Consider the following 12,754-nt stretch of genomic DNA (forward strand, 5'->3'; position numbering starts at 1 on the left):
CTGCAGTAATTGTCCTTTTTTATCCACGTATGATTTCCTTATGACAGGTTTTTTTACTGGTGTGTGGTTTTGAAAAATAAGGAATTGATTCGTTTTGCACCCAAATCTTCTCAAGTGTTGTTCGACTGTCTTTGGATTCTGCTAGCGGGTTTTGTAACCTGAAGAAATGCGCACAGACGGCATCGAAACTAGGTGTCCCTTTGAGGTGGCCTGCGGGTGAGGTTCACTCCCTTTTCTAATATGACTTTTATTAATGACCTTTTACACATGTATGTGTAAATGTTGATTGGGACTGCACTTGTGTTTGAATTTCGCGTCCTGATTCACATCTTTGTTGGATTATGCAGACTGGTTTTGGCGAGTCAAGACGACAGAATATCTCATGACTCACGTCCTTTTGCAGGAATGTTCCGCAACATGTAATGTCTCGTATTTATAGCTATGTTTCGACCTCACACAACACCTTTCTAGGTTGGCTCATTTGCTGGTTTTTGTTTCTGTGGATGCATTGCGCGGGATTATCAAGATCCTTCTCATACTGACGCCATGTTATTAGCGAGAGGTATTGATATGCAGCTGGTTCATATGATGGTAAATGTATCAACCTATCCTTTTAACCCTTTTATGCTACAACCTGCAACGACCTAGAATTACGAGATTATGTCTTCGTTATCTTGCAGGTGCAGATTCGACTGGCTTACTACAACATGGATCCATTGGATTATCATGCAAGGGGTCTTGGTCATATGTGCATAACGGCAACGTCTCCACCTGATTGTAGTTTGCTTATGACTAGTGAACTGGTTTCTCTCAGGAAGAGTGAGGTAAATCAATTATTGCCCTTCTACTTTTCTTTCCATAGGCCAAAGACATTCCGCTCCAACAATTTTTTTGACTACAAAAACTAACTATTTTGGGGTTAACCAGTAGTGTCTGTGATCAAACTTCATCCACTTCTTCTAAACTCTCATATCCCAGGTGGAACCTACGTCAATCAAAATGCGACCGACAACCACACCTTACCAGAATTCAAAGTTGGGTCATAACAAGATAAACTTCTACCTGCTTGGTTATAATTCACCATTTTTTGCGGTACACTTTAACATGCCATTGCTGTTTTAGCTTAATGTGACCAATGGGATGACTTTAATCTTCATTTCTCCTGCATAGCCTCCTGTATAATATGCTTCACACGATAATATTGCTCTTATTATTTTTTACTTCTGACCAAACTGCTATGGAACTGTCCCTATGCAGGTTTGCCGGTTGTGTGTTGCTTGTTATGATTTCCTCAAAGTGGAATCATATACGATGTAAGGCTCTCAATCTGGTTGGTCATAACATGCTGCTCACATGTTTTTCACACTGTTGCTCAAATGTTTACGTTCGCTATGAGTGTAGGCAAACTGTTTTTTTTTTGTAAATTTCTGACAGGTTTTGAATTGGTTTTGGACAGGTTAAAACGTCTTGTACAGGTGGATGCACAACTTAACGGGAATGGACCGGACGTTGAAGATCAACAATTAGACGCTCTTTTATTCAAAACTTTAATCTTCCTTGACTCAAGTAATGTAACATGGTGTTTAACATGGTGTAGCATACTTAGAATATGGGTTAACTCATGAAAAATTATCACATGCTTGTAATCTTACTAGTTGTTCCGTGATTTTGATGCCTATAGGTGTTTCCTTGGGCACTTTTGCTTCGTCATGTGAGTATTGATTTGTACTTTGTAATGTAACCCCTATGCGTGAAGAAACTCTCATACTTTTTAGAATTTCCCTCTTGAAATTGGCTTGGGTGTAATGTCATTTAGCAACTTGGAACTGCTTATGACCAGTTATATAATGTATGCCTTTTGACTTTTGAAGCAAGTGTTTGTAAAACACAAAATTTTGTCAAACTAATATGTTTTTAAACCAAAACTCCAAACTGTACAATGCTGTGTCTGAAATCCATGATCATATGATGCCCAATGGTCTTCATCCTAAAAAGACTCCTTGATTCGTGATCCCCAAAATTAATAGTACGAATGATGAACAAAAACCACAAATTCATTTTTAAGTCATTCATCAACATCCCATTAACCTTTATCAACTTGTTTCAAAAAAAAACCAAATTCAGGGTAAGCTTTGCTCCTTGATTTAAATTAGTAGATCGCTTCAAGTAATATCCCTTTCTGAAATGCAAGTTTCCCAGTAACATGGAAGTGATACAATAATGATGCGAATCTAAAGTGATGTATCCTCATGACTTGGATAAATGTCCAATTAATTAAGGTAATAACCTTTCAACTTTACATTATCCAACTGCACCTCCATAGGTTCATTGAAGCAACATACGATGAGATTTTTACCTGGAGGGTCCTGGTGGAGCCTAAACCATAAGTGCAAGTTCGTATGGTTTCAAAGAATGCAAAGAGATAAAAGTTTTACAGTCGTGATGCATGCATTGTGGTATCCGTGAGAAAAAATAGAACCGGGACAAAATCGGGGTATGACAGTTGCCCCTATTTAATTACAGTGAACTAGAAAGCAGAAATGACAGTAGTCTTCATGCGTTCATAGTGAAAGGTAATTAAATACAAGAAGACCCGAGTTTTGTCCTTCGAAATGGAAGGAATAAATTCGTAAAGAAAAAATGTAGTGAGAAATACATTATGAGAAAGAATCGTCAACACAGTATCTTGGATGATTACAATCAAGGTATCCCATTAAAGGAATAATATCCCAACTGTATCCAAGACTGTCTGATAATAAGTAGAACAATGTTTCTAAAACTGAATGAGACTCTTCATGTTGATGAAGCAGCATCTCAACCAGTAAAGAAAATGAGATTCTTTGTATCGAGTCGAAGCAGCATCTCATATGATAGAATTAAGATATTCCGAACAAGGGAATGATACCTTAATTGAATCTAAGACTCTTCGAGGATACTAGAGCAGTATCTCAAAAGAAAAACTGGAATGAGACTCCTCATATTGATGAGACAGCATCTCAAACAGCAAAAGATGAGATTCTCTGTATCGAGTCGAAGCAGCATCTTATATGATAGAATTAAGATATTCCGAACAAGGGAATGATACCTTAATTGAATCTAAGACTCTTCGAGGATACTAGAGCAGTATCTCAAAAGAAAAACTGGAATGAGACTCCTCATATTGATGAGACAGCATCTCAAACAGCAAAAGATGAGATTCTCTGTATCGAGTCGAAGCAGCATCTTATATGATAGAATGAAGATATTCCGAACAAGGGAATGATACCTTAATTGAATCTAAGACTCTTCGAGGATACTAGAGCAGTATCTCATAAGAAAAACTGGAATGAGACTCCTCATATTGATGAGACAGCATCTCAAACAGCAAAAGATGAGATTCTCTGTATCGAGTTGAAACAATATCTTATATGATAGAATTAAGATATTCCGAACAAGGGAATGATACCTTAATTGAATATAAGACTCTTCGAGGATACTAGAGCAGTATCTCAAAAGAAAAACTGGAATGAGACTCCTCATATTGATGAGACAGCATCTCAAACAGCAAAAGATGAGATTCTCTGTATCGAGTCGAAGCAGCATCTTATATGATAGAATTAAGATATTCCGAATAAGGGAATGATACCTTAATTGAATCTAAGACTCTTCGAGGATACTAGAGCAGCATCTCAAAAGAAAAACTAGAATGAGACTCCTCATATTGATGAGACAGCATCTCAAACAGCAAAAGATGAGATTCTCTGTATCGAGTCGAAGCAGCATCTTATATGATAGAATTAAGATATTCCGAACAAGGGAATGATACCTTAATTGAATCTAAGACTCTTTGAGGATACTAGAGCAGTATCTCAAAAGAAAAACTGGAATGAGACTCCTCATATTGATGAGACAGCATCTCAAACAGCAAAAGATGAGATTCTCTGTATCGAGTCGAAGCAGCATCTTATATGATAGAATTAAGATATTCCGAACAAGGGAATGATACCTTAATTGAATCTAAGACTCTTCGAGGATACTAGAGCAGTATCTCAAAAGAAAAACTGGAATGAGACTCCTCATATTGATGAGACAGCATCTCAAACAGCAAAAGATGAGATTCTCTGTATCGAGTCGAAGCAGCATCTTATATGATAGAATTAAGATATTCCGAACAAGGGAATGATACCTTAATTGAATCTAAGACTCTTCGAGGATACTAGAGCAGTATCTCAAAAGAAAAACTGGAATGAGACTCCTCATATTGATGAGACAGCATCTCAAACAGCAAAAGATGAGATTCTCTGTATCGAGTCGAAGCAGCATCTTATATGATAGAATTAAGATATTCCGAACAAGGGAATGATACCTTAATTGAATCTAAGACTCTTCGAGGATACTAGAGCAGTATCTCATAAGAAAAACTGGAATGAGACTCCTCATATTGATGAGACAGCATCTCAAACAGCAAAAGATGAGATTCTCTGTATCGAGTTGAAACAATATCTTATATGATAGAATTAAGATATTCCGAACAAGGGAATGATACCTTAATTGAATATAAGACTCTTCGAGGATACTAGAGCAGTATCTCAAAAGAAAAACTTGAATGAGACTCCTCATATTGATGAGACAGCATCTCAAACAGCAAAAGATGAGATTCTCTGTATCGAGTCGAAGCAGCATCTTATATGATAGAATTAAGATATTCCGAATAAGGGAATGATACCTTAATTGAATCTAAGACTCTTCGAGGATACTAGAGCAGCATCTCAAAAGAAAAACTGGAATGAGACTCCTCATATTGATGAGACAGCATCTCAAACAGCAAAAGATGAGATTCTCTGTATCGAGTCGAAGCAGCATCTTATATGATAGAATTAAGATATTCCGAACAAGGGAATGATACCTTAATTGAATCTAAGACTCTTCGAGGATACTAGAGCAGTATCTCAAAAGAAAAACTGGAATGAGACTCCTCATATTGATGAGACAGCATCTCAAACAGCAAAAGATGAGATTCTCTGTATCGAGTCGAAGCAGCATCTTATATGATAGAATTAAGATATTCCGAACAAGGGAATGATACCTTAATTGAATCTAAGACTCTTCGAGGATACTAGAGCAGTATCTCAAAAGAAAAACTGGAATGAGACTCCTCATATTGATGAGACAGCATCTCAAACAGCAAAAGATGAGATTCTCTGTATCGAGTCGAAGCAGCATCTTATATGATAGAATGAAGATATTCCGAACAAGGGAATGATACCTTAATTGAATCTAAGACTCTTCGAGGATACTAGAGCAGTATCTCAAAAGAAAAACTGGAATGAGACTCCTCATATTGATGAGACAGCATCTCAAACAGCAAAAGATGAGATTCTCTGTATCGAGTCGAAACAGTATCTTATATGATAGAATTAAGATATTCCGAACAAGGGAATGATACCTTAATTGAATCTAAGACTCTTCGAGGATACTAGAGCAGTATCTCAAAAGAAAAACTGGAATGAGACTCCTCATATTGATGAGACAGCATCTCAAACAGCAAAAGATGAGATTCTCTGTATCGAGTCGAAGCAGCATCTTATATGATAGAATTAAGATATTCCGAACAAGGGAATGATACCTTAATTGAATCTAAGACTCTTCGAGGATACTAGAGCAGCATCTCAAAAGAAAAACTGGAATGAGACTCCTCATATTGATGAGACAGCATCTCAAACAGCAAAAGATGAGATTCTCTGTATCGAGTCGAAGCAGCATCTTATATGATAGAATTAAGATATTCCGAACAAGGGAATGATACCTTAATTGAATCTAAGACTCTTCGAGGATACTAGAGCAGTATCTCAAAAGAAAAACTGGAATGAGACTCCTCATATTGATGAGACAGCATCTCAAACAGCAAAAGATGAGATTCTCTGTATCGAGTCGAAGCAGCATCTTATATGATAGAATTAAGATATTCCGAACAAGGGAATGATACCTTAATTGAATCTAAGACTCTTCGAGGATACTAGAGCAGTATCTCAAAAGAAAAACTGGAATGAGACTCCTCATATTGATGAGACAGCATCTCAAACAGCAAAAGATGAGATTCTCTGTATCGAGTCGAAGCAGCATCTTATATGATAGAATTAAGATATTCCGAACAAGGGAATGATACCTTAATTGAATCTAAGACTCTTCGAGGATACTAGAGCAGTATCTCAAAAGAAAAACTGGAATGAGACTCCTCATATTGATGAGACAGCATCTCAAACAGCAAAAGATGAGATTCTCTGTATCGAGTCGAAGCAGCATCTTATATGATAGAATTAAGATATTCCGAACAAGGGAATGATACCTTAATTGAATCTAAGACTCTTCGAGGATACTAGAGCAGTATCTCAAAGAAAAACTGGAATGAGACTCCTCATATTGATGAGACAGCATCTCAAACAGCAAAAGATGAGATTCTCTGTATCGAGTCGAAACAGCATCTTATATGATAGAATTAAGATATTCCGAACAAGGGAATGATACCTTAATTGAATCTAAGACTCTTCGAGGATACTAGAGCAGTATCTCAAAAGAAAAACTGGAATGAGACTCCTCATATTGATGAGACAGCATCTCAAACAGCAAAAGATGAGATTCTCTGTATCGAGTCGAAGCAGCATCTTATATGATAGAATTAAGATATTCCGAACAAGGGAATGATACCTTAATTGAATCTAAGACTCTTCGAGGATACTAGAGCAGTATCTCAAAAGAAAAACTGGAATGAGACTCCTCATATTGATGAGACAGCATCTCAAACAGCAAAAGATGAGATTCTCTGTATCGAGTCGAAGCAGCATCTTATATGATAGAATTAAGATATTCCGAACAAGGGAATGATACCTTAATTGAATCTAAGACTCTTCGAGGATACTAGAGCAGTATCTCAAAAGAAAAACTGGAATGAGACTCCTCATATTGATGAGACAGCATCTCAAACAGCAAAAGATGAGATTCTCTGTATCGAGTCGAAGCAGCATCTTATATGATAGAATTAAGATATTCCGAACAAGGGAATGATACCTTAATTGAATCTAAGACTCTTCGAGGATACTAGAGCAGTATCTCAAAAGAAAAACTGGAATGAGACTCCTCATATTGATGAGACAGCATCTCAAACAGCAAAAGATGAGATTCTCTGTATCGAGTCGAAGCAGCATCTTATATGATAGAATTAAGATATTCCGAACAAGGGAATGATACCTTAATTGAATCTAAGACTCTTCGAGGATACTAGAGCAGTATCTCAAAAGAAAAACTGGAATGAGACTCCTCATATTGATGAGACAGCATCTCAAACAGCAAAAGATGAGATTCTCTGTATCGAGTCGAAGCAGCATCTTATATGATAGAATTAAGATATTCCGAACAAGGGAATGATACCTTAATTGAATCTAAGACTCTTCGAGGATACTAGAGCAGTATCTCAAAAGAAAAACTGGAATGAGACTCCTCATATTGATGAGACAGCATCTCAAACAGCAAAAGATGAGATTCTCTGTATCGAGTCGAAGCAGCATCTTATATGATAGAATTAAGATATTCCGAACAAGGGAATGATACCTTAATTGAATCTAAGACTCTTCGAGGATACTAGAGCAGTATCTCAAAAGAAAAACTGGAATGAGACTCCTCATATTGATGAGACAGCATCTCAAACAGCAAAAGATGAGATTCTCTGTATCGAGTCGAAGCAGCATCTTATATGATAGAATTAAGATATTCCGAACAAGGGAATGATACCTTAATTGAATCTAAGACTCTTCGAGGATACTAGAGCAGTATCTCAAAAGAAAAACTGGAATGAGACTCCTCATATTGATGAGACAGCATCTCAAACAGCAAAAGATGAGATTCTCTGTATCGAGTCGAAGCAGCATCTTATATGATAGAATTAAGATATTCCGAACAAGGGAATGATACCTTAATTGAATCTAAGACTCTTCGAGGATACTAGAGCAGTATCTCAAAAGAAAAACTGGAATGAGACTCCTCATATTGATGAGACAGCATCTCAAACAGCAAAAGATGAGATTCTCTGTATCGAGTCGAAGCAGTCTTATATGATAGAATTAAGATATTCCGAACAAGGGAATGATACCTTAATTGAATCTAAGACTCTTCGAGGATACTAGAGCAGTATCTCAAAAGAAAAACTGGAATGAGACTCCTCATATTGATGAGACAGCATCTCAAACAGCAAAAGATGAGATTCTCTGTATCGAGTCGAAGCAGCATCTTATATGATAGAATTAAGATATTCCGAACAAGGGAATGATACCTTAATTGAATCTAAGACTCTTCGAGGATACTAGAGCAGTATCTCAAAAGAAAAACTGGAATGAGACTCCTCATATTGATGAGACAGCATCTCAAACAGCAAAAGATGAGATTCTCTGTATCGAGTCGAAGCAGCATCTTATATGATAGAATTAAGATATTCCGAACAAGGGAATGATACCTTAATTGAATCTAAGACTCTTCGAGGATACTAGAGCAGTATCTCAAAAGAAAAACTGGAATGAGACTCCTCATATTGATGAGACAGCATCTCAAACAGCAAAAGATGAGATTCTCTGTATCGAGTCGAAGCAGCATCTTATATGATAGAATTAAGATATTCCGAACAAGGGAATGATACCTTAATTGAATCTAAGACTCTTCGAGGATACTAGAGCAGTATCTCAAAAGAAAAACTGGAATGAGACTCCTCATATTGATGAGACAGCATCTCAAACAGCAAAAGATGAGATTCTCTGTATCGAGTCGAAGCAGCATCTTATATGATAGAATTAAGATATTCCGAACAAGGGAATGATACCTTAATTGAATCTAAGACTCTTCGAGGATACTAGAGCAGTATCTCAAAAGAAAAACTGGAATGAGACTCCTCATATTGATGAGACAGCATCTCAAACAGCAAAAGATGAGATTCTCTGTATCGAGTCGAAGCAGCATCTTATATGATAGAATTAAGATATTCCGAACAAGGGAATGATACCTTAATTGAATCTAAGACTCTTCGAGGATACTAGAGCAGTATCTCAAAAGAAAAACTGGAATGAGACTCCTCATATTGATGAGACAGCATCTCAAACAGCAAAAGATGAGATTCTCTGTATCGAGTCGAAGCAGCATCTTATATGATAGAATTAAGATATTCCGAACAAGGGAATGATACCTTAATTGAATCTAAGACTCTTCGAGGATACTAGAGCAGTATCTCAAAAGAAAAACTGGAATGAGACTCCTCATATTGATGAGACAGCATCTCAAACAGCAAAAGATGAGATTCTCTGTATCGAGTCGAAGCAGTCTTATATGATAGAATTAAGATATTCCGAACAAGGGAATGATACCTTAATTGAATCTAAGACTCTTCGAGGATACTAGAGCAGTATCTCAAAAGAAAAACTGGAATGAGACTCCTCATATTGATGAGACAGCATCTCAAACAGCAAAAGATGAGATTCTCTGTATCGAGTCGAAGCAGCATCTTATATGATAGAATTAAGATATTCCGAACAAGGGAATGATACCTTAATTGAATCTAAGACTCTTCGAGGATACTAGAGCAGTATCTCAAAAGAAAAACTGGAATGAGACTCCTCATATTGATGAGACAGCATCTCAAACAGCAAAAGATGAGATTCTCTGTATCGAGTCGAAGCAGCATCTTATATGATAGAATTAAGATATTCCGAACAAGGGAATGATACCTTAATTGAATCTAAGACTCTTCGAGGATACTAGAGCAGTATCTCATAAGAAAAACTGGAATGAGACTCCTCATATTGATGAGACAGCATCTCAAACAGCAAAAAATGAGATTCTTTGTATCGAGTCGAAGCAGCATCTCATATGATAGAATTAAGATATTCCGAACAAGGGAATGATACCTTAATTGAATCTAAGACTCTTCGAGGATACTAGAGCAGTATCTCAAAAGAAAAACTGGAATGAGACTCCTCATATTGATGAGACAGCATCTCAAACAGCAAAAGATGAGATTCTCTGTATCGAGTCGAAGCAGCATCTTATATGATAGAATTAAGATATTCCGAACAAGGGAATGATACCTTAATTGAATCTAAGACTCTTCGAGGATACTAGAGCAGTATCTCAAAAGAAAAACTGGAATGAGACTCCTCATATTGATGAGACAGCATCTCAAACAGCAAAAGATGAGATTCTCTGTATCGAGTCGAAGCAGTCTTATATGATAGAATTAAGATATTCCGAACAAGGGAATGATACCTTAATTGAATCTAAGACTCTTCGAGGATACTAGAGCAGTATCTCAAAAAAAACTGGAATGAGACTCCTCATATTGATGAGACAGCATCTCAAACAGCAAAAGATGAGATTCTCTGTATCGAGTCGAAGCAGCATCTTATATGATAGAATTAAGATATTCCGAACAAGGGAATGATACCTTAATTGAATCTAAGACTCTTCGAGGATACTAGAGCAGTATCTCAAAAGAAAAACTGGAATGAGACTCCTCATATTGATGAGACAGCATCTCAAACAGCAAAAGATGAGATTCTCTGTATCGAGTCGAAGCAGCATCTTATATGATAGAATTAAGATATTCCGAACAAGGGAATGATACCTTAATTGAATCTAAGACTCTTCGAGGATACTAGAGCAGTATCTCAAAAGAAAAACTGGAATGAGACTCCTCATATTGATGAGACAGCATCTCAAACAGCAAAAGATGAGATTCTCTGTATCGAGTCGAAGCAGCATCTTATATGATAGAATTAAGATATTCCGAACAAGGGAATGATACCTTAATTGAATCTAAGACTCTTCGAGGATACTAGAGCAGTATCTCAAAAGAAAAACTGGAATGAGACTCCTCATATTGATGAGACAGCATCTCAAACAGCAAAAGATGAGATTCTCTGTATCGAGTCGAAGCAGCATCTTATATGATAGAATTAAGATATTCCGAACAAGGGAATGATACCTTAATTGAATCTAAGACTCTTCGAGGATACTAGAGCAGTATCTCAAAAGAAAAACTGGAATGAGACTCCTCATATTGATGAGACAGCATCTCAAACAGCAAAAGATGAGATTCTCTGTATCGAGTCGAAGCAGCATCTTATATGATAGAATTAAGATATTCCGAACAAGGGAATGATACCTTAATTGAATCTAAGACTCTTCGAGGATACTAGAGCAGTATCTCAAAAGAAAAACTGGAATGAGACTCCTCATATTGATGAGACAGCATCTCAAACAGCAAAAGATGAGATTCTCTGTATCGAGTCGAAGCAGCATCTTATATGATAGAATTAAGATATTCCGAACAAGGGAATGATACCTTAATTGAATCTAAGACTCTTCGAGGATACTAGAGCAGTATCTCAAAAGAAAAACTGGAATGAGACTCCTCATATTGATGAGACAGCATCTCAAACAGCAAAAGATGAGATTCTCTGTATCGAGTCGAAGCAGCATCTTATATGATAGAATTAAGATATTCCGAACAAGGGAATGATACCTTAATTGAATCTAAGACTCTTCGAGGATACTAGAGCAGTATCTCAAAAGAAAAACTGGAATGAGACTCCTCATATTGATGAGACAGCATCTCAAACAGCAAAAGATGAGATTCTCTGTATCGAGTCGAAGCAGCATCTTATATGATAGAATTAAGATATTCCGAACAAGGGAATGATACCTTAATTGAATCTAAGACTCTTCGAGGATACTAGAGCAGTATCTCAAAAGAAAAACTGGAATGAGACTCCTCATATTGATGAGACAGCATCTCAAACAGCAAAAGATGAGATTCTCTGTATCGAGTCGAAGCAGCATCTTATATGATAGAATTAAGATATTCCGAACAAGGGAATGATACCTTAATTGAATCTAAGACTCTTCGAGGATACTAGAGCAGTATCTCAAAAGAAAAACTGGAATGAGACTCCTCATATTGATGAGACAGCATCTCAAACAGCAAAAGATGAGATTCTCTGTATCGAGTCGAAGCAGCATCTTATATGATAGAATTAAGATATTCCGAACAAGGGAATGATACCTTAATTGAATCTAAGACTCTTCGAGGATACTAGAGCAGTATCTCAAAAGAAAAACTGGAATGAGACTCCTCATATTGATGAGACAGCATCTCAAACAGCAAAAGATGAGATTCTCTGTATCGAGTCGAAGCAGCATCTTATATGATAGAATTAAGATATTCCGAACAAGGGAATGATACCTTAATTGAATCTAAGACTCTTCGAGGATACTAGAGCAGTATCTCAAAAGAAAAACTGGAATGAGACTCCTCATATTGATGAGACAGCATCTCAAACAGCAAAAGATGAGATTCTCTGTATCGAGTCGAAGCAGCATCTTATATGATAGAATTAAGATATTCCGAACAAGGGAATGATACCTTAATTGAATCTAAGACTCTTCGAGGATACTAGAGCAGTATCTCAAAAGAAAAACTGGAATGAGACTCCTCATATTGATGAGACAGCATCTCAAACAGCAAAAGATGAGATTCTCTGTATCGAGTCGAAGCAGCATCTTATATGATAGAATTAAGATATTCCGAACAAGGGAATGATACCTTAATTGAATCTAAGACTCTTCGAGGATACTAGAGCAGTATCTCAAAAGAAAAACTGGAATGAGACTCCTCATATTGATGAGACAGCATCTCAAACAGCAAAAGATGAGATTCTCTGTATCGAGTCGAAGCAGCATC

The 12,754-nt window shown here is 36.8% G+C and overlaps 1 protein-coding gene across 1 annotated transcript in view; it reads right to left on the bottom strand.

Moving 5' to 3' along the window:
- Positions 1 to 2,713: 2,713 nt before the first annotated feature.
- Positions 2,714 to 12,754, bottom strand: part of LOC127094735 (uncharacterized) — a 38,842-nt gene continuing 28,801 nt past the window's right edge. Inside the window, exon 3 of the mRNA XM_051033527.1 lies at positions 2,714 to 2,749. Within this exon, the coding sequence (XP_050889484.1) occupies positions 2,714 to 2,749 (36 nt within the window). The remainder of the gene's footprint in view (positions 2,750 to 12,754) is intronic.

The sequence above is a fragment of the Lathyrus oleraceus genome, chromosome 6 (genome assembly GCF_024323335.1).
Source record: "Lathyrus oleraceus cultivar Zhongwan6 chromosome 6, CAAS_Psat_ZW6_1.0, whole genome shotgun sequence".
Taxonomy (NCBI): domain Eukaryota; kingdom Viridiplantae; phylum Streptophyta; class Magnoliopsida; order Fabales; family Fabaceae; genus Lathyrus; species Lathyrus oleraceus.